Source organism: Octopus sinensis, linkage group LG1 (genome assembly GCF_006345805.1).
Source record: "Octopus sinensis linkage group LG1, ASM634580v1, whole genome shotgun sequence".
Lineage (NCBI taxonomy): Eukaryota > Metazoa > Mollusca > Cephalopoda > Octopoda > Octopodidae > Octopus > Octopus sinensis.
In genome coordinates, this window is record NC_042997.1 from 211,285,442 (window position 1) to 211,312,763 (window position 27,322).

The 27,322-nt window shown below is 40.2% G+C and overlaps 1 protein-coding gene across 7 annotated transcripts in view; it reads right to left on the reverse strand.

The window, feature by feature from the left end:
* Nucleotides 1–5,165: 5,165 nt before the first annotated feature.
* LOC115215218 (ankyrin repeat domain-containing protein 26-like) overlaps nt 5,166–27,322 on the reverse strand; it is a 138,229-nt gene continuing 116,072 nt past the window's right edge. For 6 of the 7 annotated variants that reach the window (XM_036509166.1, XM_029784474.2, XM_029784465.2 and 3 more), the window contains 8 exons: nt 24,075–24,148; nt 21,079–21,142; nt 20,769–20,837; nt 17,314–17,484; nt 12,575–12,762; nt 10,143–10,324; nt 8,565–8,633; nt 5,405–5,543 (listed from right to left, as the gene is read on the reverse strand). In XM_036509166.1, the coding sequence (XP_036365059.1) occupies nt 5,443–5,543; nt 8,565–8,633; nt 10,143–10,324; nt 12,575–12,762; nt 17,314–17,484; nt 20,769–20,837; nt 21,079–21,142; nt 24,075–24,148 (918 nt within the window). In that variant the 3' untranslated portion in view covers nt 5,405–5,442. Of the gene's footprint in view, nt 5,544–8,564; nt 8,634–10,142; nt 10,325–12,574; nt 12,763–17,313; nt 17,485–20,768; nt 20,838–21,078; nt 21,143–24,074; nt 24,149–27,322 lie in introns of all 7 variants that reach the window. The other variant, XM_036509151.1, reaches the window with a different exon arrangement.

Here is a 27,322-nt window from a genome sequence, read left to right on the forward strand (position 1 = left end):
TTGTTTCTCGGGCAATCCTATGTCTTGCTTCACAATGAACTCCTCCTTGACCCTGATGGGTCTACAGAAGCAATAATGAAGAAGTTTATCCATGCGTTTAGTGACAGAAGCAAGAATTGGTAACACAAAGAAACAGTAAATTCTTCTTTTTCTTCACCAATAATTTTACAAATGTTATCCTACATAAGATGTAAATATTTTTTTAAATGGTCAATCATTGCACCATGATGTGGTGTTGAAAGTCCAGGCTGACAACAATCAGTGGGATGGTCAGCTTAATGTCCCCTACACCAGCCCGTCTCCTGAAATGCTATTGGAATACCTGTCCAGAGAAAGTTTGGAATAAGGATCAATCAGAGACTTACCATTCCAGCAGCTGCAATATTTCCCATCAACAAGATTTCCGTTTCAATCTCTTCCGTCCTTATTTCTATGAATCTAACCCAATTAACACAATCAAGCTAATTAGGGCTGGGACTGTGTGTCAAACTGATAATTACTGGTCACGATTGATGAGTTTCCTTATGAACATCATGATGTTCAGTACTGGAAGCTGGACAAGGAAACAGACAGACAAGCAAAGATATTCAGCTGTCCATTCCTCCGTCTGTTCACCCGTTGAGGACTGATGGACTGGGGCAGCATCTTTTGGTCATTGTCCTGCTTTACACCAATGCTGTGGCTTGGGTTTAATTAAAAACAAAATACACAAAGTTGAAAATTGTAGCAAAATATTTAATTACAAAACATCGTTAAGCTGCACAAATATCAGAACTTATAAAAAAAACAAAAAATAAATAAAATGAATGCAAATGATAAAAATAGCAGAAGCATTGAAATGTTGGACGGAATCGATTTGTGTGCAAAGAGCAGACAGAGTTGATGTTCTTAGAGACATATTTCATTAAGATCATCATCGTTGTAAATTAATTAAAAATTTCTTTGTTAAAGTCGACATTTATATCATAGAATGGAGCAGAAATCTGAGATAAATCAGAATAACAACAATGTAGATATAAACACAGACATGTTTATAAACACGTTCCACCCATGCCAGCATGGAAGGCAGACGTTAAACAAGGAGGAGGATGATGATGATGATGATGATGTATTTCTTTCGTTTTTGGTTTTGACTGGAAGCGGTGAATGTTTCTAATACAAGTCTTTTTTTTTTTTAATGTTCTTATGTTGAAGAAATCACTAAATATATATATATACACACACACACACATGTAATTCTCTCTCTCTCTCATATATATATATATATATATATATATATATATATATATATATATATATATATATATATAGATAGATACATACATACATACACACACACACACACATATATATATAGATACAGAAATAATTTATTCCCAAATGCATGTAATACAATAGTATGGACAGGATAAACTATCCATATATTGCAAAAAAAAAAAATCGTTACCACCCAGCCATGAGACTTGAACTCACACACCTGTCATTACGCATCAAGTGATTTACCTTTAAGCTAAACTGCCCAGTAACAAATTGTTCTGCAATTTTAGGATTTATAAATCTAGCTTTATAAGACACTAACATATATATATATATATATATATATATATATATATATATATATACGTAAATATGTGGAGGCACAATGCCCAGGGCAACAGACTCGCGGTCATAGGATCACGGTTTCGATTCCCAGACTGGGTGTTGTGGGTGTTTATTTAGCGAAAACACCTAAAAGCTCCACGAGGCTCCAGCAGGGGGTGGTGGCGATCCCTGCTGTATTCTTTCATCACAACTTTTACTCTTTCTTCTGCTGGCCTGCTCGCTTAGCCAGTGGGGTGGTGTCATTTGAGGCTAAAACAATGCAAAGCGCATTGTGACCAGTGATGTGTAGCAACATCTGATAGCCTGGTCGGTCATGGTGATATATATATATATATATATATTCTTATATATGTGTATATATATGCATGTGTGTGTGCATGTATACATGTATGCACACACACAATCATGCCAATTTCACAAGCCTCTCCAGTCTAAGAGATCTGTCTGTGAACGTACATTCTAAAATATCTTGAATTGATTTGTCAATACTTTCAATAATTCTCTCATTGATGGAAACACAAAATAAAAGAAAAAAATTCCTGCCTAAATTCTAAAGAAACCATTGTTCTGAAGAGAGCGTTGGATTTAGTGTTGATGGTAATTGTAGAAATATGGTCAGATGGAACCGAAAGACTTGAAGAGCAACAAACAGTTACAGAAAGATGATTGCAGGATCAATAAGGGATCAATAACAGATATTGATTGTAGTCATTTGACACACAATGATTTTAATAAATATTAATTAGGTTCGTTAAATTTGTTATTTACTGAGCAAATCAAAACTCTAAAGTACATTCTTGCTTCAAATGTTACACAGCAATTCCACAGACATATCTGATGTGCCCATGGACATACAAACAGACACACACACACACATGTATATGTGTAAGTGTATCTATGAGTGTGTATATGTGTGCACATGGATGTGTGGGTGTGTGTATACATGTAAGTATTGTGTGTTTACGGATGGTCTGTTTGTGTGTCGACTGGCTTCTGTTGGCACAATGCAAGATGAAGGCTTATTAGAAATATGAGACAATATTTTATGGCTACTGCTAAAACTGTTGTAACAATAATGGTCTGAATAGTAAAATGGGAGGGCATCAACAGGGAAATGGCAAAGAAGACCTGATACAGTATGCTGCTAGTGCAGAAGGAGTTAACAAAAATGGACTTGAGGGTAATCATGAATTCCGACCATGAACAGCCGACGAGAGAGAAGAAACCCTACTCTGTATGGAATTACACGGTCAGTTCCACTGTGGAACCAACAAATTAAAAGACAGAGAAGCATCATAGAGGTGGCTCAACAAGGGCGACCTAATAAAAAATACTGAAAGCCTAATCATTGCGGCCAGGACCGGGCATTGAATAGCAACTCAGTGAAAAAGAATATATACCACACGAGTGATTCAGACCTCTGCAGAAGGTTGAAAGCGTGAGTCACATTGTCAGAGCTTGAGAAAGTCTTGCACAGAAAGAGTACAAGCGTGGATATGACAAGGTAGCTGAAAACCTCCACTGGCTACTATGCCGTAAGTATGGATATGAGGTTACGGGTGCTTGGTACCAACATACACCGGAAAAGGTAATGGACGAAAAGGGGAAGGCAAAAATCCTCTGGGACTTTGATTTCCAGATAGACGAAGTGTTAAAGCACCAAAGGCCAGGTATAGTAACCTTTAGGAGGGACAAACAAGAGTGGCTGTGCCAGGAGATCAACTTATCATCGTGAAAAAAAGAGAAAAGGTGGATAAATATGGAGAGCTGAGAATTGAGATTGCTAAGATGTGGCAGGTACAAGAGTCGAACATAAAGGTTATCCCTATTGTCATCAGAGTATTGGGTTCAATACCATCCCATCTGAAAACTTTAGAAATACCCTACAATCTAGGTGTATTGCAGAAGTCGGCATTACTTGGAATTGGATGCATATTGTGTAAAGTACTGTTGGTCTGAGGTCCTTGTTGTGACTTGACAAACAGTACAAACCCCCGGTAGACACAATATCTTCAATCAACAAATTCACGGTACTGTATGATGTCTATAATAATAATAATCCTTTCTACTATAGACACAAGACCTGAAATTTGGAGGAGGGGGGATACTTAATTACATCGATCCCCAGACTATAACTGGTACTTATTTTATTGGCCCTGAAAGGATGACAGGCATAATTGACCTCAGCAGACTTTGAACTCAGAACAGACAAATGAAATGCCACTAATGGTTCTGTGAGCTCATCATCTTAATTGAAATATTAATATTAAAGGCAATTTAAAGCCCAAATAGAGAGAGATGGAATGTGTCAAATGATGTTAATAATATTTTACTGAGAAATAATTAATTAATTAATTATAATCAATTTTGAGCATTAAATTCCATAAAATATCTGATATAAAAATAGGTTTCTATAGAATGCAAGTATAGAATTCTAATCTCGAAACTCGAAAAATTGGATGCTTTAGCAGCATTGGTAAATGAGAAGAGCATCCGTGTTAGGAATCAGTAGAATCTAAGAAAGGGTCAGACTAGAATTCCGTTGCAATCATTCTGATTAGGAGTCAAAACTAACTTCATTTCTTGTAAAACCACACAGCTAAAGGAATTGGCAATAGATCTTTTATGGCGCTTACCGATTTGGGAGTTGGTTCATTCATGCATTTTCTTCCCTCCCTACTTGGCGCTGTCATCTGTCTTTGATAGCAACGTTACAATATAAAACTTCTCTGCCACTTACAGAAATTGAACCATCAGATCAAACTTTCATGAAAAGTCAAGAATTTAGTGTTGAGAAAAATGGAAAATTTAATTTTAGCATCTGGACATAACTAAAAATTGATTGACAGACAAACTTTTCAAAGCTCAAACAAGTCAAGCGGTTGAGAGAGTGAACGAAGGGAGGTAACCGCGATAGTCCTGTCAGCCTCATTTGACGGTTTTGCTTTAGCTTAATGGAACAGAATCCGATTGTAGAAGGAAAAGTTTAAGTTAGAGAATCTAATATTTAATTTTAAAAAACAGGAATATTTTTATGGTATTCTAAATCCCTTCTGAGGGAATATGATTCTGTTTTAAAGATAGACAAAAAGCCTAATTTTTCTTGTTAAAAGTAATGACAGACCCCCTCCCACACGCCCACCCACAACGATCAAGATTGCATTTGAAGCTAAATCGTCATCATCATCGTTTAACGTCCACTTTCCATGCTAGCATGGGTTGGACGGTTCGACCGGGGCCTGGGAAGCCAGGGGCTGCACCAGGCTCCAGTCTGCTCTGGCAGTGTTTCTACAGCTGGATGCCCTTCCTAATGCCAACCACTCCGCGAGTATAGTGGGTGCTTTTTACGCGCCACCTGCACAGGTGCCAGGGGAGTCTGGCAGCGGCCACGATCGGTTGGTGCTTTTAACGTGCCACCGGCACGGGAGCCAGCCAAGGCGGCGCTGGCATCGGCCTAAATCTAAATAAATTATCTAAAATATTTAAAAAATCGATTATGTTTTATTGCAGCTATATTATTTCATGTCTGTGCGTGTAGTTTATTTATATATATATATATATATATATATACACATATATATATATATATGTTTTCTCATTAACAGAGCGTTCTGTCGATGTGTGACGTTGGTAGAACTTCAAGGAATTAATTCTAACAAAACGTCATTTGGGAGGATGATTGTTGTTGTTCTTGCTGTTGTTAGCCTTAGATTTTAGTTGAAGAAATTCAAATGAGGAAATGGTGATAAACAAGCGAAACCTTGTGAAATTATAACAGGGGTGATGTGAAACGTCTGTGGAATCGGTAACCACAGCAACGAGACTGGATAAAACATGATTTCATAAACAATATTTGTGTTTCATCAAGGTTAAATAGTCTGCTTTCGACTGAGACAAGGCGTTGTTTAACTCAATCAGGCCCAAAGGTTTTACGGCAGAACCTGCAAAAATAAAAACAAAAAAAAAAGATTAATCTACAATAAATCATTAATCCACAGTAAATCCACTTTAGTCCAATAAAAACAGAAAACAAGTGGTTTCAACCATTGAACCATGGCTACGCTGAGGCAACATCATCAACTTGTTGGATGTTGCTCCAGCATAGCCACAGCTACCCATTGATTTTTAACTTCAATTTATTGATCTCAGATGAATGATTGACCAAAATCAATGTCGTCAAAAATATCTACTCAGAACATAAAGGGAGATAAGCAAATGCGTCCAGTTATTGTACTCCGATAGTCTCCCCTTTTGCTATCTCCCCATCGTATTTTATACAACTTCCTACAATCTCAAAGTCTTCGATTCTACGATTGATTATTTTATATTATACAGATTCTTTAATATTTTCCTATCCTCCAACCCACCCTCTCACTTCTTATTTACTATTTTTCCTTTGCTGTTTACTAGTTTTATTAACACAACACATTTTAAATAATAATAAAACATTGTGTACAGTGCTCAGGTGCACTACAACTCATCTAAAGTGTATGTATAATCAGGTGTAGTTTCGGCGGATTTCGGAAAGCATGAGGGCCTTAAAGGATGCAGTGTCATGGCAGTCAACAACTGATGCAGGCAGTTTATTCCATGCTTCAGCAACTCTGAGCGTGAAAAAATGTTTCCGAAAGTCATGGGAGCTGTGTTGTTTTCTGACTTTGTAGGCATGTCCACGTGTGTTAGACACATGGAGATCAAAAAGGTGTTCAGTGTTGTTGTTGGTGAGGTGGTTGATAACTTTGTGGGTGTTTACCAAGTCCGTCGCCAGACACCGGAGCTTCAGTGAATCCATGCCCAGGGAAACAAAGCGCTCAGAATATGGTGGGTGTCTGATGGAGGGTATGCGTTTGGTTGCACGTCTCTGGACAGATTCCAGGAGGTCAATGTTCTGAGCAAGATAGGGGTTCCAAACTGATGATGCGAATTCCAAGTGTGGTCATACCATAGCTGTATACAGTTTTAAATAGATGGCTGGAGAGCGGCTAACAAAAGTCTTTTGTTTTGGGTTTTTGTCGTGCTTGAGAAGAAGACCCATCAAGCTGAGCAAAATCACAGTCGTGGCAGATACTGATGTCACGCAAATGGCACTTATGCTGGTGGCACGTAAAAGCACTCTCGGAGTGGTTGGCATTAGGAAGGGCATCCAGCTGTAGAAATCATGCCAAACCAGACTGGAGTCTTCCAACTTACCAGCCCTGCTCAAACCATTCAACCCATGCCAGCATGGACAACGAACGTTAAATGATGATGATGATGATGATGACATCATACAGGTGTCACATTCTTCTCTTGGAAATGAGATTCAAAGTGGCATTGGCAGCAAGCGTGAAGTCCTAAAAAGACTTGGAGATGTGGCTGGTACAGTTGTGAACTCATTGGAGTGTTTGGTGCCGCCAATATCTGTGCAGGAGACCAAAGGTTCAGGTCTTTCAGTCCCTCTATTGTTGTGACACTTGGATCCAAAAGTTATCGCCACATTTGTTAGATTTCTATTTTCATAAAGTAATGTCAGGAGTTATTAGATTAGTTAAATATCCCGTGATCCGTTTCCTCATCAATTTCAGTTTCTATTGCCTATCCGTTCTTTGTTGAATGTTTTGTAGCAAACTCTAGTGAACTTCCTCTCTCTATTATATAACAGACTTACGAACGTAGCAGGTAGCAGCTAACCTTTGGTCTCTTTTGGACCTCGTTGTGTCTACCTCTCTGATTGGTTGATATTGGTGCAATTTGTCTCTTACTCTATCGCGCACCGATATGCAATCCAACCAATCGCAGCCTTCAAATAAGTCATGTGAGACAGTCTGTTCCAAACAAGCATTTGAGCCTACTCGACAGCTTTAAAAGCCCACCTACTCCTAGTCTCAACGTCATTTAGTTCCAGACTGTCTAAGGTCTAACCACTGACCACATTGCGGCGACCTCCATCTTCGTCTCTCACCAACATCTACACAGCACCAACACACTGCACTGGTTCTAGTACATCGCTGTTTGTGATCTTCTCACCAGGGTTAACAGCTAACATACAACCCACGCAGATGCATGTACACACATGAACAAATGTACGTCAACCATTCAGCTCGTGTGTACCTTCTTTCCTTCTCCTATGTTTCCGACGAAGAGCTCCACTCGAAACGTTAAACCCTCCTTCTTTCCTTCTTTCCTGAGCATCCAATAATACTATATTTGTTCCACGTCCTCACGTTGTTGTGTTTTTTTTGTGCTTTCTTGTTTGGATTAACTTTATATATATATATATATATATATACACGTGTGACCACAATAAACGTATTTAAAGTTACCACCTTGTGGTTTATATATTGTTTACCAGGTTCCTACCGAACCACACAACAGCCTTCTGAGTAGAGTCAGATTAGATGGAATACAACCCATTCAACTAAAGTGGTGACCCCCGACGTGAGGTGGACACTAACCATCTAAAATGGTGTATCATGGGGGAGGTCGCCTTACTGGCACCATATCCTCACTCATTGAACCACGACACAGGACAACAAACTGTCCATAAAACAACACAGACGACTTTCGAAAATTTCTTTTACATTTTACAGACTTGCAAATGTGTGTGTGTGTGTGTATTAACATCCATTTATTCCGAGTGGCTGTCCATCTTATTCTTCCAAAAATTCCTTCGACTGGAATGCTCTGCCATTTCCTCATCCAACATCCTCCATACGCATTATAATCCCAACCGCTCTTCAGCAGTCTCTCTTCTCCAATGCCAAATCCATTTTCCTTGCCTCTATTTTAGAGCAGTTGACGAGGGGATGGGGAGAGGGATGGGAACAAAGACAATGATGATGATGAGGATGATGATAAAGGCAAATGGAGATGATGAGGAGGTGGATGGAAATGATGGTGGCAAGGGGGGAATGAGAGGAGGAGGGTGATGGTGATGAGGATGCCATGTCAGTGCTATAAGAATATGAAATGGTAGCACTCACCTTGCAGTACAGTCAATGGCGACATTTTCATATATGTGGGGTCACATGACAGTTGTTCATCAAAAGGAGCTGCAATGAGACATTTTGCTCTAATTAATGTAATTACTGTAATTATAATAAACATAGAAAAAGCCTTTGAACTACTAATTTTCATAATTTATTCAAATGTCAGAATGTTAGGAAGATTAACAGAGAGTCTTTGTGTGTGGCAAACGTGTGGATAGAATGGGCACTAAAAATGCGCAGACTCTCCCAAATGCTCAGAGGGGGGGGGTCATTAGATGTAGTAGATAGCCTCTGTTACCTAGGAGACCAACTTAACGGTGGGGAAGGGAGTTCTGAAGGTGTAATTGCAAGGATAAAAACGGGCTGGGCTAAATTCAGAGAGCTTCTACCTTTGTTCGTAACTAAGAGCCTCTCCCCCAGGGTGAGAGGCAGATTATATAATGCCTGTGTACATACAGCTATGCTATGTGGCAGTGATACATGTAGCTATGCTACATGTCTCACTGACTACAGAGGACTTGCAAAGAGGACTACAGGGAACTTGCGAAGACTTGAAAGGAATGAAGCCAGGATGCTCTGCTGGGTGGGTGATGCCAGTGTGCGTGTATGACAGGGTGTAAATGGTTTAAGAGGAAAACTGGGTAGAAGAGGCATCGGATGTTGTGGTGCAAGAGAGAAGACTGCGCTGGTCTGGCTATGTGATGTGTATGGGTGAGGACAGTTGGGTAAAGAAGTGCTGAGCTGTAATTGTAGAGGGAAATTGTGGTAGGAGTAGACCCAGGAAGACATGGGATGAGGTGGTGAGAAAGGATCTTTGGACGCTGGGCCTCACTGAGGAAATGACAAGGGGTTGGGAGATGTGGTGATTTGTTCTACTTCATAAAATGGGCCAAGTTAAGTGAAATCACCATCTTCCACACACACAGGCTTGTTCTTTCAGGTGCCGGTGCCACTTCAACGGCACCTGTGCCACCAGTGCTGCATTAACGCACCCAAGCTGGTGCTATGTACTCTGTGAAGAGGCTGGTGTTAGGAAAGGCATCCAGCCATAGAAACCATGCCTCAACAGACAGATGGAGTCTGGACAGCCGGCCCCTGTTGGCTAGCTCCATGCCAAGCTGTCCAACCCATGCCAGCAGGAAAAAAACAGACGTTAAACAATGTTTTTCTGTAATTAATTGCAAACATTAATTAATATAATTAATTCTCTTCTAAATCAGATGTTGACAGATTGAAGTGTGACAGAGACACAGAAACAGGTGTGTTGGTGCAGAGGAGGAGGAGGGATCTTGTTGGCCCAGTAGGGAAAGGGGAAAAGATGGTGGAGATGAGGTGTTGGGGAAGGTGGGAGGCATATCTGCAAGGAACAACAAGAAGATTGATAACGAGAGAAAAGGGACAGAGAATGAAGAATGGCTCGACAGCATATGAAAGGCATGAGAGGAGAGGGTCGAGATGAGGATAGAAGGAAATGCAGTGAATTGAGAAGTGGGGACACACGGTCGATGGTGAACGTCAGTTTATGGAGGGATGGGCAGTGAAAAGAGGAACATTGTCGAAATAAATTCTTACGGGCTTCCAGATGTCTTTTAATGCTTCGATGCATCTCTTCTTTGAGTTTGCCATAGACATCGTTGTATTCCTGGTTCACTTGACCCACTTCACTTGGGGTAGAATTCATACTGGCATTTCTTGCGTGAAACTTTGATGAAGAATTCAGAATGGAACTGTTGAGATCAAGGGGAGACTTCTCCCTGAAATAAACAAGGTGGACGTACACAAATCACACAAAACAAAGAATACATTAGCTTGTATTCGTAATAGACATAACCTCGTTAACTATTAATGAAGATGTTAACATATTCAGAGGACTAATTAATTCTTGCAGTTCTTTCAATTACAACATTTTAGGTTATTTTTTTCATGAGAAGATGGATACAACAAAGTGAATGTGTGAGTGTGTGTGTGTGTGTGTGTGTGTGAGTGTGTAACTACAATTAATCAATGTTATATACCTCTAGTGTTTGCTTGGCACCTAAAAGATTCTCCTGCAGCAGGGGACAGGCAGACTCATCAAAGAAATCATAAACCCTTGCCTAAACATAAATGGTTTCCGTGATAAATGTTGACCCCATTTATTTTGGGGGAAAAGATTGTGTTGATGACACAGTGCCCGAAACCCTTCATTGGTTAAATCCCCTTTTCAACCCCTTCAACTATTTACATGGCCAATGTGTTTGTCTCCTACACTTCTGTGGCTTGATTCTATGTACAGTTAACTTTTACTAGTAGGACCCATGAATATTTGACGGGATTAATAGTAAACCTATTGAGTTATTCCTGAAAACTTTATCCAGAAAATCTGAAAGCAGAGCCTGTGTAGTGTCTGTATCAGAAGATAGTCTCCCGTCTGTTATTCAGTGAAAAGTGAAGGAAATTGGAGTCCAATGATTACTTAATGCACTTTATATACAGTTTATATATACAGTTTATATATACAGTTTATATATACAGTTTATATATACAGTTTATATACAATTTATGCACAGGTCTCTAGATTTAATACACAGCAATCATAAAATAAATATTTACTCTTACTTTTCCATTTTCCCCATAAACAGAAAAAATTACATTTTAAAATTTGCATGGCCACAATTTCATATCTAAAACACAAAACTTTTATAGTAAAAAAAAATTATTCTATATGTTAAACATAGGGGTCACAATTTCACGGGGGTAAAAACTGAATGCAACATGGCATACTCTGAAAACCAGATTGTTGGTAACTTTCAAGCCAAGGCGATGGGTCAGAACCAATACACATTTCAATTTGCGTACATCTTTCAATCCAATACTTCTTGGCAGATTATGTTCTTCATATAAGTTCTCCCTCTTCTTTTCAGTGTCTGTTTGTCAATGTTGGTAACTTTTTTGCGACCCTTTGAGAATGCAACATATAGCTGACCATGGCCAAATACAGGTTCAGCCAAGAACAGCCCCACTTCACCAAATGTCGGCCCTTGTGATTTATTGTACCCTGAATTCATCACTATACTTATTGTCAGCCATCACCTTAATGACAGTATCCATGTATAAGGCTTGTACAGCTCATGCCAACCACTCCTACTCCTAGTTTCTGTATTGCCCACCAGATAAGGGATCAGGGGACCCTGCCAAAGGCTTTCTCCATGTCAACAAAGACCAAATGCAGACGTTTATCTTTGACCATGTTTTTCACCTGTAGTTGCCTCACCAGCAAGATAGCATCAGAAGTGCTTCTTTCAGGTACAAAACCAAACTATGCCTTATCTCAGCTAATTAATTCCTAATTAACTCCTAATTAATTGAGCATTGACCCAACCCTTTCTGTAACTTTCATCCCTTGCTCTAGCAATTTGATACCTGTGTAATTATGTCTGTCTCAGGTATCACTTTTACCTTTGTAGCAACATCATTAACACCCATTTTCCATGCTGGCATGGATGGATTGACAGGGAACTGGCCAGCTGGAACACTGCATTAGACACCAATGTCATCTTTGGCATGGTTTCCACAGCTGGATGCTCTTCCGAACACCAACCACTTAACTGAGTGTATTGAGTACTTTACTTGCAGCACTGAGTTCATTATAATATTGCGGCGAGCTGGCAGAACCATTAGCACGCCAGGCGAAATGCTTAGCGGTATTTCGTCTGTCGTTACGTTCTGAGTTCAAATTCCACCGAGGTCGACTTTGCCTTTCATCCTCTCGGGGTCGATAAATAAAGTACCAGTTTTGCACTGGGTCAATGTAATCGACTTAATCCCCTTGTCTGTCCTTGTTTGTCCCCTCTGTGTTTGGCCCCTTGTGAGTAGTAAAGAAATATATAATATTGCTACACCAGTTGTTGAGTATGAGTCCCTCATGGATGATGCAATTAACTAAAGGGGTGACCAGGCCATCTCCCACTTCACCTGATGTGTGTGTGTGTGTTAGTGAGTAGAACAAAAAATCTTTGACTTACGGGATCCTATAGTTTAACGAAGCAAACCTCCAGAGTGGATCATATCCGCCATAAAAGATCGGTTGAGCACCTTGGTAACGGCTTAATTCTTTCAAGTAGAGTTCTCGGAAATGTAATGCTTCTTGCTCTTGCAGACTTTTCGTAGATAAAGCATTCTCATAGTTGAGTCGCATCTGATGCAATTCACTCTGAAATAAATCATTAATTTATGAGGAATAATGTCCAATGGTGCTGACAACTCCAGCAGTTGGCACTGAACCATTTTTGCAGAACCATTTCATATAAGAATATAATATCTTAATATTTTGTTGTGTCTGGGGAGAGTCATTGTTTTAATGCCTTATTAACCCTTTCGTTACTGCATTTATTTTGAGATGCTCTGGGTTTCTTTCAATTACTTTAAATATAACAAAGAATTTAGTAAAATAACTTAGTTATTATTCAGCTAGTGTTAGGAACATAAATTGCGACTAAGGTTTGGTGGAAGATTTTAATTCAGAACTTATGAAAACAAGACATTTGTACTACAGAGCCAGAGGTGGTTTCAGCCAGGTTGGTATCAAAAGGGTTAAGAATTGTTACTCTATTATATATTTTAACCCTTTTGTTACCATATTTATGTTGAGATGCTCTGGGTTTCTTTCAATTACTTTTATATATAACAAAGAATTTAGTAAAATAACTTAGTTATCATTCAGCTAGTGTTAGGAACATAAATTGTGACTAAGGTTTGGTGGAAGATTTTAATTCAAAATTTATGAAAACAAGTAAATTGTACTACAGAGTCAGTTTCAGCCGGGTTGGTCATGAAAGGGTTAATTAATAAAACCACTCACTGGTTCTATTTCCGCTCATTTACTTATTTGGGCTTTTGTTCCATATACAAGCCTGCCAGAACTGTTCACTGGACAAGATACGTTGTAGCATTTTGTCCTTCTTAACATTCAAATTTTTTGAAGTTGACTTTGCATTTCAGGGTCTTTCAAATCCATTCCAGCTGAGCCCTGGGGATGATGGAATCGACTTAGCCCCTCCCCTCAAAATTGTGCCCACAGCAGGAAGGAATATTTGTTTAATATATGTTTGATATTTTTTAATATTGAGGATCTGTGCTCATCTGGTTTTTAAACTTTGGGTTATAGAGATGCATGCGTGTGTGTGTGTGTGTGTGTGTGTGTGTGTGCATGTAATTATATCTTCCTTGTTTCAGTCATTCAATTACAGCCATGCTGGAGCACTGCCTCAAAGATTCTTAGTTGAGCCAATCAGCCCCAGGACTTATTTTTTGTTGGTTTCTTTTTTAAATCCTGGTACTCATTCTATCAGCCTCTTTCGCTGAACTGTTGGCATCGTTTAATGTCTGTTTTCCATGCTGGGATGGGTTGGACGGTTTGATTGAGGACTGGCAAGCCAGCAGCTGCACCTGGCTCCAATATGACCTGGCAAGGTTTCTACAGCTGGATGCCCTTCCAAACACCATATATATATATATATATATATATATATATATCACCGAGACCGACCAGGCTATCAGATGTTGCTACACATCGCTGGTCACAATGCGCTTTGCATTGTTTTAGCCTTCGAATGACACCACCCCGCTGGCTAAGCGAGCAGGCCAACAGAAGAAAGAATGAGAGAAAGTTGTGGCGAAAGAGTACAGCAGGGATCACCACCACCCCCTGCCGGAGAAAGCTTTAGGTGTTTTCGCTCAATAAACACTCACAACGCCCGGTCTGAGAATCAAAACCGCGATCCTACGACCGCGAGTCCGCTGCCCTAACCACTAGGCCATTGCGCCTCCACACACACACACATATATATATATATATATATATATATATATACACACACACACATATACATACAGTTGTATATGTCCTTTGAAAACAAGGTGCACTGGATATCAATTAAGTGCCCTGATATGAGAAATGTCTAAAACCTTAAAAAGATATTTAGAGATTCCATGAGAGCGATCATATATTAGAGAGTAAAAAGTTGGAAAAGTTATATCTTAAAAATCACAATTGACATAATCCCATAATATAAGCAAAATTGTATTAATGAATAAATAAATAAAGTACAGCTATGATCATTAAAAATTCCTTTTTTTTTTAATGTTTTAAAAGTCCTTATGATCGTTTCATGAATATACCACCTCTCAGAATGAAATCTAAAGTTGATAAGCATCGTTAGGAAGTATATGATTAATAATGATATCTCCTGGTTTTGTCTCGATAAATAAAAAAGCCACAATTAATCGCTTTTATTCTCTTACATTTATGGATTACACAAGCAGGAGGAAATGGATCATGGGAATTCTGTAGCTACGTCCCCGTGCCGGTGGCACGTAATAGCACCATCCGTTCGTGTCCGTTGCCAGCCTTGCCTGGCCCCCATGCCAGTGGCACGTAAAAGCACCATCCGCTCGCGTCCGTTGCCAGCCTCGGGTGGCACGTAAAAAGCACCCACTACACTCTTGGAGTGGTTGGCGTTAGGAAGGGCATCCAGCCGTAGAAACACTGCCAGATCAGACTGGGTCTGGTGCAGCCTTCTGGCTTCACAGACCCCAGTTGAACCGTCCAACCCATGCCAGCATGGAAAACGGACGCTAAATGATGATGATGATGATGATGATGATGACAAAGTAATTGCAGATTCTTACCACGCATTCTAACCATAAATTTAGTTTACTTTTTCAAAATTTCTCTCTCAAATTTACATCCACACAGACTTATACCAGTAATTTCAAATGGCAACTCCCTCGTTCGATTTCCTTCACTGAAATTCATCCTTTTCTCTGATGAGTGGACAGACTTCTTCCCAACAATGCTTATCAACTTTAGACTTCATTCTGAGAGGAAACCTATTCTTGAAATGATCGTAAGAACTTTTAAAACATTAAAAAAAATGTTAATGGTCACAGCTGTACTTCATTTATTAATTAATACAATTTTGATTATAATATGGACTTACCTCTATTGTGATTTTTAAGATATGTAATATTGCCAACTTTTTACTCTCTAAGATATATATATATATATATATATATATATATATATATAAAGTAACATAGGCGATCTGAAAAATAACAAACAGAAGTGTATCTTTGGTGGTAAAAAGCCATTATCTAATTAGTTAAGCAAAGTGAGGGTAAGAGTGAGTTTACAGCTGTTTCGGAGTACCATAGTTGAGGTAAATATTTACCTTGTTGCAAATGGTAGACGTCATCAGAACGAAGAAGGCAGAGACAGACAAAGAGGAGAATAACACGAAAGACAGAGGGAGAAATCGGAAAAGCAGACACATGGAAGTCATGCTAATAACTAACTACGAGACTTCACATTCCACCATCCTCTATTCTTCAACTGCATCAAAATGGATTTAATGAACTTTGAACACAACTAAAATGTAAGACTTTCGATTCATTGATCGTTTTCTTTTCTGACTTCTTCTATTTTTCGCTCTATTCTTGTCTTTGTCTATCGCAACCTTCTTCGTTCTGATGATGTCTACCATTTGCAAAGTTGGTAAATACATATTTACCTCAACTATGGTACACAGTAACAGCTGTAAACTCCCTCTTACCTTCATCTTCCTTAACTAATTAAATAATGGCTTTTTACCACCAAAGACAAACTTCTATTTGTTGTCTTTCCTCCATTTTCTGATCGTCTATATATACATTAAACTACGGTTTACCTTTTTAAATCACCTGCTGCCGTATACCTTATACCAAGGACCATACTTACTGAAGTAATTACCAGGAGTGCCTCTGGATACTTCTGTCCCTTAGAGGGCTTAACACCTCCAACTTATACCTTATATATATATATATGTATAAAAAGGTTGAATTAGATTCGTCCTTTAATTTGGAGGTTTCCCAAAAAAGATTTCTAATATACATTCTTAATATTTTACTGGTAGCTTACAGGCGTAAGTCTGCAGATATGAAGATAATACTTGTATAGGGTGTGTTGTGAATTTACAGAAAGGAATCCCATAAAACTCAATAAATTTGTTAAAAATGGAGAAGAGAAGGTATTAAAATATATAAGAGAATTTTAATTCATGCATATATATATATATATATATATATACACACACACACATATATATATATATATCATCATCATTTAATGTCTGCTTTCCATGCTAGCATGGGTTGGACGATTTGATTGAGGACTGGCGAACCCGATGGCTGCACCAAGCCCCAATCTTGATCTGGCAGAGTTTCTACAGCTGGATGCCCTTCCTAATGCCAACCACTCCGAGAGTGTAGTGGATGCTTTTATGTGCCACTGGCGCAAGGGCCAATCAGGCGGTACTGGCAACGGCCACGCTCAAATGGTGTTTTTTTATGTGCCACCAGCACAGGAGCCAGTCCAGTGGCACTGGCAATGACCTCACTCGAATGTTTTTTTCATGTGCCAGTAAGGTGACACTGTATATATGTATATATATGTGTGTGTGTAAATGCATGTGTGTATATACGTATAGCACTTATTACATAAACAGCAAGTAAAAGCCACAAAGTGAAGCTGCCAGATATAAAAAGTTAGATCAGGTAAATGCCAACCTGTAAGTTGACTTTTAATTAAATTTAAATTAATTAATGGATCACTGTCAATGCTCAAAACATAATTATTAATTTATTCACACACAAAGATAAACACAAATTTACAGATTAAAATATACACCACATACTTATTTATATACATCAATCTAAATCGATTCACCTGTAACTTGTTCTTGTCAGCAGAAATTCTGTTCTCTTTCTCGGTCATCAGTTTTTCATATTGTTCGTGTTGTTGTTGTAGAAAATGGTTGACCTCTTCCAGTTTTTTACTTAATTCAATCCGGAGTTGTTTGTCAAGCTGAGGATGTCTCTGGTATCTAAAATCATCCGTCTGCAAACACATTTCATGATAACAGATTCATATCAGAAATAATTACATTGACATATTACTAATTATGGGACGATCCATTATTACTAGACAAGCTGCCATTCTTCACACCATTCAAATCAAATTTTGCAAATAATATCAAACAGTTTTCAAAACTGCCTGCTGATCATAACATTTTGTTTCTCTAAACTCTTGGATTATTTTTTGGTCATAGATTTGATAAGGGGAAGCTTTCCCGAAATATAATAGAAACATTAAACTATATACATACAGTAATACAATTCATCATCATCATCATCACCGTCATCGTTTAATATCCTCTTTCCAATGCTGGCATGGGTTGGACAGTTTGACTGAGCTCTGGAGAGCCAGATGGCTGCACCAGGCTCCAATCCGATCTGGCAAAGTTTCTACAGATGGATGCCCTTCCTAATGCCAAAAATTATGTATCAATATCATATATACATGTGTAGATACTGTCTTGACACCTAGGACTTCTTGGGCTTGTTATTAGGTGTCCACTATATGTGACTGAAATCAAAACATTTCCCCTGGATGGGATGCTAGTCCCTCACAGTGTTACTCAGTTACAGATGAGTGGACTGAAGCAAGACAAAATGAAGTGTTTTGCTCAAGAACACAATACACTGCCCAGTCCAGGAATTGAAACCAAGATCCGGTGATTGTGAGTGCCACATTCTAATCACTGCTTGGCCACACATTTTCACGATGCAGAGTGGTTGGCATTAGGAAAGGCATCCCAGCTGTAGAAACCATGCCAAAACAGAAGTGGAGCCTCGTGTGGCTGCTGGCCATACCAGCTCCTGTCGAACCATCCAACCCATGGAAGCTGGACACTAAATGATGATGATGTGTACAATGTATATCATCATCATCATCATCATCGTTTAATTTCCGTTTTCCATGCTGGCATGGGTTGGATGGTTCGACCAGGGTCTGGGAAGCCAGGAGGCTGTACCAAGCTCCAGTCTGATCTGGCACTGTTTCTATAGCTGGATGCCCTTCCTAACGCCAACCACTCTGAGAATGTAGTGGGTACTTTGTACGTGCCAGGCGAGGCTGGCAATGGCCACGATCGGTAGGTGCTTTTTACGTGCCACCGGCACGTTGAAGCGGCGCTGGCAACAGCCATGTTCAGATGGTGTTTTTTATGTGCCACCAGCACTGGTATCACAACTACAATTTCCATTGATTTTTTTTTATCAATTTCGATTATATATATATATATAAACAGAAAAACTATTAATTCTAAATCTCTGAATGAGAAACAAGCAACAACAGTACATCAGAGTAGAGTTTATTTGCCAGCATAAAGTGGCAGTCCTGATTAGGACTAATGTTACTGTTATTTAACCCCAGGAAAACATTGTCTGCAGCTGGCTATCGACGCACTAACTGCATCATTTAAATTTATATCATTGAGGTAGCCTGCAGAAAGGTGTTGTAGAAACAACTCTTCAGTATTTCTGAAAGCCTTACCTGTGGGGCACATACCAAGATAACTGTCACTGTTGAATTAGTTTACAGCTCGCCTCATCTTGATTACCCTATCACCATACCCGGACCACTTGGATTCCTTTTTGCTATCCATTTCTCAGCTAACAATATGCCTGCTCCACTCCCGTCATCATTGTCACTTCCCCATTGACATAGAAATTCTTCTGGGGAAGTAACAGTGTCAGATATTTATATACACATATAAATCTCAGGCAGTTTTATACTAATTTCAAAGTAAATTTAGGCAAAATTGTTTACATTATTCAAGAATATGGGTTTCAAAACTTCAATGTTTAGGAAGCAGAGTGGCAAAACTGTGACAGCATTGTACTAAATACCTGTATTATTTAGTTACACACACACACTTATATATCAGGGTATGAAGACAGGCAAAGCCCCTGGCCCATCAAGAATCATTGCTGAGATGCTTAAAATATCTTGCAGTGTAGGCTATAGTTTAGTCACTTGTATAATCAATCAGGTGATACATGAAGGAGTCATACCCAAAGACTGGTGTAGCAGCACCATAGTCAACTGCTACAAAGGTAAAGGTGATGCTTTAGATACAAATAATTACAGAAGTATCAAGTTGTTGGATCAAGTAATGAAAGTCATGGAGAGGATTATAGCCCAACTAATTAGGGAGAGAGTCAGTCTAGACGAGATGCAGTTTGGGTTTGTGCCGGGGAAAAGCACCACTAATGCTATATTTCTGGTAAGACAGCTGCAGGAGAAATTCCTGGCCAAAGATAAACCTCTGTGCTTGGCTTTTTTTGATATGGAGAAGGCCTTTGACAGGGTGCCCAGATCCCTTATCTGGTGGTCAATACAGAAACTAGGGATAGATGAGTGGTTGGTAAGAGCTGTACAAGCCATGTATAGGGATGCTGTCTGTAAGGTGAAGGTTGGCAATGAGTATAGTGAATAATTCAGGGTATAAGTAGGGGTTCGCCAAGGATCAGTCCTCATCCCTTGCTTATTCATCATAGTCCTCCAGGCAATAACAGAGGAATTCAAGACAGGCTGCCTCTGGGAGCTCCTCTTTGCTGATGACCTTGCTCTGATAGCTGAGTCATTACCAGAACACTACCAGAAGTTTCGGGTGTGGAATCAAAGAGTAGAATCAAAGGCCCTTAGAGTTAACTTTGTAAAAAAACAAAGTCTTAGTAAGTAGGAAGGTGTACAAATCACAAATCCCTTCAGGTAGATGGTCTCGCTTGAACTGTAGAAAAGGTATGGTAGAAACTCCATAAGATGTACCCAGTGTAAGCTAATGACGCATAAGAAGTGCAGCGATATCAAAGGAAGGCTAATTGGGAAGATAGTTTTTATAAGTGGAAAATGCTCAAGAGCAATAACATGTAAAGAAAACAGATTCCATCACATGCCAGGGGGAAAAAACTAGAAGAAGTTGACAGCTTCCGTTACCTAGGTGACCAAGTCAGTAGCAGGGATGGATGCTCTGAGAGTGTAGCTGCTAGAATAAGAATAGGCTGGACAATGTTCAGACAGCTCCTACCTCTGCTGGTGCCAAAGGGCCTCTCACTCAGAGTGAAAGGTAGACTATACGATGCCTGTTTGCAAACAGCCATGCTACACGGCAGTGAACCCTGGGCTGTGATTACTGAGGACATGCAAAGACTTGAAAGAAACGAAGTCAGTATGCTTCGCTGGATGTGTAATGTCAGTGTGCATATACGACAGAGGGTAAGCGTCCTGAGAGAAAAGTTGTAGATAAGAAGCATCAGATGTGGTGTTCAAATACTTACTGCATTGAATCTATCGTCAAATACCATATCAGATTGTAGCGGAAGAGAATATGAAAGATGGTTTCCAGTCTAAAAAAAGAAGACAATATGTTTAAAGTGTATTATTGCAAGAATGTCAACAGCAAATCAAATGAAAGTTTGGTAAAATGGAAGACTGATACAATCACTCTGAGATACAATTCCCATAGAAAGAAGGGTCAACCACTGCTAAATAGTCACTAACCCTAAGTATCCAACCAAACATATAAAATCCTGAGCACAATACAATATTGCTAAGATAAAATTTCAACAATGGTACGTCTATACAAACCATATTGTCTTTGGGTTTCGTTCTGGATTTCAAAGCTGTAATTTCACACTGAAGAAGATGGTTCCTCAAAAGAATATAAAACAATTATTTAGTTGACATCGTTTGCAAAATAAAAATGGGTGACAGGAAGTTAATTCAAGTCATCCATAAGAATCTGAAAAGAGAGTAAACAAAATCCAATCCCCAGGGGTCATGTGTGTGTGCTGGAGTGGGGTGGGGGTGGTAGATGCACCATTGCACAGCATTGCTGCTTTCACCATTTGCTGGTATATTCTTGGGTCCTCCAAGGAGACCCTTCAAACAGAGTTCCAGTCAGTCCCCAGCTCTGCAAGATACCTCCTCATCTGCCATGAGCATGTGGTTATGTGGTTGACCAACACAAACCTCAGTGAAGAGAGAATAGTAAAGCAAGAGCTAACATTATGCACATTATTTACATTAGACGGATATTTGTCCACATTGTGTTTGTTATTAACACAATGTTTCGGCTGATATACCCTCCACCCTTCATCAGGTGTCTTGGGGAAATTTCAAACCTAGGTTCTCATTCCTAAGGTATTTTCGATGTTGTCGTTGTTGTTATTATTATTATTATCATTATTCAGGTCCTTGCCTGGAATCGAACTGTCATATGACATAGTGGTTAAGAGTACAGGCTACAAACCCCAAGATTTCAAATTCGATTCCAGGCAGGGACCTCAATAATAATAATAACAACAACATCGAAAAATACATCAGGAATGAGAAGCCAGGTTTGAAATTTCCTCAAGACACCTGATGAAGGCTGGAGGGTATATCAGCCGAAGCATGTTAACAAGAAACAAGATGAGGAACAAATATCCGTCAAATGTAAATAATGTACATAATTCCTCATCTCTTAAATATAGAAGAGCAAGAGCTAACTCGGAAAACCAAGCCACATGGCCACCCAATCTGAGCTGGTTCTCCCGAATCATACAAGTAACAAGACACATCCCAGTTTCTGAGTAGAATTTTCAGCTGGAGATGAAATCTGACCAATGGCAACCCATAATCCAGCAAAGTGTCCTGGCACCAAATGAGTTGAGGTGGCTCCTGAGGGCCCTGGACAGTGTCAAAGTCTTACAACTAAAGAACAGAAACCTAAAGACCTGGACGCTTGCCTTCCAGCTTGGATATTGGCAGCACCAGACAGCCTCAAGTCCAATGAGTTCATAACTGCTCCAGCCACGTCTCCAAGTCTTTTTAGGACGTCAGACTCACAGCTAACGGCTGCGATAGATTGCCTATGTTTTTATTAAGGTAACAATGATAGCACCAGGGATTCTATCAGGGATGAAACCTTCTTTAAAGAATAGGATCTTAATAAATTAAGCAATTATTGGTCTGTTGAAAGTTTTCTAGAATAAGCCATTTTCATTTTAACAAGAGTGAAATAGCTGTTGCAGTTGGTCAATAGTGAATGCCTTCTTAAGGCATTCGATTCATGGCTGTAATGGGACTTCAACATGAAGTTCCCTTACATCAATGGTTCCCAACCCTCTTATTTAAATTAGTTTTAATATGCTTATCCTTATGTGTGTGTGTGTATATATAAATCATCATCATTATTGCTTAACATACGTTTTCTATGCTGGCATGGGTTGGACGGTTTGACTGGGGTCTGGAGAGCCAGGAGGCTGCACCAGGCTCCAATCTTGATCTGACAGAGTTTCTACAGCTGGATGCCCTTCCTAACGCCAACTACTCCAAGAGGGTAGTGGGTGCTTTTTACATACCATCAGCACAGGAGCCAGTCAGGTGGCACTGGCATTGGCCACGTTCAGATGGTGCTTTTTACGTGCCACCAGCACAAGAGCCAGACGGGTTAAGGGGGCTGGTATCGACCATATTTGGATGGTGCTTTTTACATGCCACCGGCATGGGAAGCCACTCAAGCAGCACTGGCAATAACCCATGCATGGGTGGTGCTTATTGCATGCCACCAGCAAGGGAGCCAGTCAGGTGACACTGGCATCAGCCACATCTACGACATCACTTGCCTCAACAGGTCTTAGCAAGCACAGTTTATTGCCCAATGATTGAAGGGTACCCTTAGATGGGCCGGTTATGATGCACTGGCATAGGCCACGGTTACGGTCTCACTTGGTTTGCCGGGTCTTCTCAAGAACAGCATATCTCCAAAGGTGGAGACATGAATTCTTAGATGTTTACAGGAGAATCTAAGAAGGCAAGAAATGCAGACAGAGATTGATGGGGATGCTGTCATTCGGTGAGAAGAATTTACATGGAAGAAGCTAAGAATTGTGAGCAACCTCTTTGATGCCAGCAGGAATAATGCTTGTCTTTCTACAATAAACATAAAGCCCGAAATTTGTGGGAGGCTGTTATTTGATCACCTCAACCCCAGTACATAACTGGTACCTATTTTATCGGCACTGAAGGGGTGAAAAGCAAAGTCAACCTCAGTGGAGTTTGAACTCGGGACATAAAATATCGTTTGTTTTTTTTTTCCAGACCCTCTCTGTCTTATAAAGAAAAGAAATAAAACAATAGGCATAGGAGTGGCTGTGTGGTAAGTAGCTTGCTAACCAACCACACGGTTCCAGGTTCAGTCCCACTGCGTGGCATCTTGGGCAAGTGTCTTCTGCTATAGCCTCGGGCCAACCAAAGCCTTGTGAGTGGATTTGGTAGACGGAAACTGAAAGAAGCCTGTCGTATATATGTATATATATATATATATATATGTGTGTGTGTGTTTGTCTGTGTTTGTCCCCCCAACATCGCTTGACAACCGATGCTGGTGTGTTTACGTCCCTGTCACTTAGTGGTTCGGCAAAAGAGACCGATAGAATAAGTACTGGGCTTACAAAGAATAAGTCCCGGGGTCGATTTGCTCGACTAAAGGCGATGCTCCAGCATGGCCGCAGTCAAATGACTGAAACAAGTAAAAGAGTAAAAGAGAATGAAATGAGCATAAAAGACAACAAAAGCCAAGGAAAAAGAACCCCACTCACTTCTCTTCCTCTTCTTCGATTTTAACATCAGAATTGATCTGTTTCTCCTGCAACAACTTTACTTTGTGTCTCTCCTGAAATATGTAATTATAAAAACTGAAATTATGATAAAGCAATTTATTTTTCAGGGGCCAGAGGCATCAGATGTGGAGGACAAGAGGGAAACCTGAGCTGGTATGGGCATGTGATGCGTATGGAAGGGGACAGCTGTGTAAAGAAGTGCCAATCTCTAATTCTGGCACGAGGTGGTGAAGCATGATCTTCAGATGTTGTGTGTCATGGAACCAATGACAAGTGACGGAGGCTTTTGGTAATTTGCTGTGTTTGAGAAGACACATCAAACCAAGTGAAATCACAGTCGTAGTCAGTGCCGGTGTCATGTAAAAGACACCCAGGACACTCTATGAAATAAATGGTTGGCATTAGCAAGGGCATCCAGTTGTAGAAACCAATCCCAAATCAGACTGGAGCCTAGTACAGCCCTCCAGCTTACCAGTTCCAGACAAAGTGTCTAACCCACACCAGCATGGAAAACGGACACTAAATGATGATGATGATGAAGGGACAGATTATTTTTAGGGATGCAGAGATTGGGAAGGTTTAGGATAAATATTACGTTGAAGGTGTGTTGACAATTGTAGAAGATTGGATCACCATTTGCTAAAATCCATGACAACAACAACAACAACAATACTTAAACCTTTGCAGAGATAAACAAAATCGATTTGGAATTGAATCCAGTTATTTTCAACAAACTCATCAGAAGAATGAATAAAGAGTGAAGAAGTAGAAATTACTGTGACAAATCCCTTAAATGAATATTGAACATAAATCAACAACTTCATCATCATCATCATCATAAACAACCACAACACTTCACATCCATTTTCCATGATGGAATGAGTTGGACAGGACATTGTTGCCCTAGACAGAGAGGGGAACCATATCTAAAAATTTTTACTCACCCCGCCTGGCTCCTGTGTCGGTGGCTAGTAAAAAGCACCCACTACACTGTCGGAGTGGTTGGCGTTAGGAAGAGCATCCAGCTGTAGAAACATTGCCAGATCAGATTGGAGCCTGGTGCAGCCTTCTGGTTTACCAGTCCCAAGTCAAACCATCCAACCCATGCCAGCATGGAAAATGTATGTTAAGCAATGATGATTTATATATATATACACACACACACATAAAAAACATAAAAAGCACCATATATATATATACACACACACACACACACATACACACACACACATAAAAAATGTAAAAAGCACCATCTGAACATGGCCAGTGCTAGTGCTGCCTAACTGGCTTCCATGTCGGTGACACGTAAAAGCACCCACTACACCCTCGTAGTGGTTGGCGTTAGGAAGGGCATCTAACTGTAGAAACACTGCCAGATCAGATTGAAACCTGGTACAGACTCCTGGCTTCCCAGACACCAGTTGAACCTTCCAACCCATGCCAGCATGGAAAACAGATGTTTAAACAATGATGATGATGATGATCCCGTTTTTAATGCTGGGTGCCGTTCCTAACACCATCTGCCATTGCAGGGTGTACAGGGTGCATTTTATTCATGGCACCAGCACTAATGAGATAGCCATGTCTTTGGCAAAATTGAAAGCTCCTCTCAACCCAAAGATAAACGACACCCAGCAAGGACTGGCACCAACACAGGTGAGGTGGCTGTGTATTCCAAAGCAGCCAGGAGTCCTCATACCTCTATGTTATGTTGTTTCACACAAAATAATATCACTGGGAAGGAGAAAAGAAAAGGAGGTGATGACAGAACAAGAACCAGAATTGTGGGTGGTTAATGGTTGCAAGAGGGAGGGAGGGAGAGGGTGGTGGATAGGGGTGGACAATGGTGAGAGTGAAAGAGGGATGTCAATAGTGATAGCAAAGTGACTCAGGAAAGAGGGAGAGAGAGAGAGAGAGTGAGAGTGATAGAGAGCAGAAGCTCTATTAGTATAAGAATTGTTATTGCCATCCTCCTTGCAATCATTATAAGGGGAGATGATTTGCATACATGTTGTCCGTACAGGTATCACACCAATGTTTTATAATGCTTAATTCGTTAAAATTATTAACACTTTAAATTAGTTAGCCTCATTTTTGACATTTTCAGTGCCATTAACCAAAATAATACATTTATTTTGGTTAAAGCGTAGGAGTGGCTGTGTGGTAAGTAGCTTGCTCACCAACCACATGGTTCTGGGTTCAGTCCCACTGCGTGGCACCTTGGGCAAGTGTCTTCTACTATAGCCTTGGGCCGACCAAAGCGTTGTGAGTGGATTTGGAAGACGGAAACTGAAAGAAGCCCATCGTATATATGTATATATATGTATGTGCATGTATGTTTGTGTATCTGTGTTTGTCCCCCTAGCGTTGCTTGACAACCGATGCTGGTGTGTTTATGTCCCGATAGAATAAGTACTGGGCTTACAAAAGAATAAGTCCCGGGGTCGATGTGCTCGACTAAAGGTGGTGCTCCAGCATGGCCGCAGTCAAATGACTGAAACAAGTAAAAGAGTATCAAAACTATAATAATACTTTATCGTAACTTTTAACTTCTTTTTGTCGTCGTCGTATAACGTCTGCTTTCCATGCTGGCATGGGTTGGACGGTTTGACTGGGGACTGGCAAGCCAGGAGGCTGCATCAGGCTCCAATCTGTTCGGGCAAAGTTTCTACATTTATCCTAATGCCAACCACTCCAAGACCGTAGTTGGTGCTTTTTTACGTGCCAGTCAGGTGGTACTGGCATCAACCATGCTTGAATGGTGCTTTTTACATGCCGCCGGCACAGGGCCGAGTCGGGTGGCACTGGTAATGATAAAAATAAATGAGTGTTGTGCATGTTTTCTTTTCCCATAACTGTAAACCTACTTTTGCACGCCATCTAATTGTAAAAGTCAATGTGGAAGTTTCTTTGCAAACATTGCTCTGCTAGAAATAGCAGTCAAATCTCCTACTGTCTTCAACATCATCATCGTTTAACGTCCGTTCTCCATGCTAGCATGGGTTGGACGGTTCGACCGGGGTCTGGGAAGCCAGGGCTGCACCAGGCTCCAGTCTGATCTGGCAGTGTTTCTACGGCTGGATGCCCTTCCTAACGCCAACCACTCCGCGAGTGTAGTGGGTGCTTTTTACGTGCCACCTGCACAGGTGCCAGGGGTGTCTGGGATCGGCCACGATCGGTTGGTGCTTTTAACGTGCCACCGGCACGGAAGCCAGCCAAGGCATAGA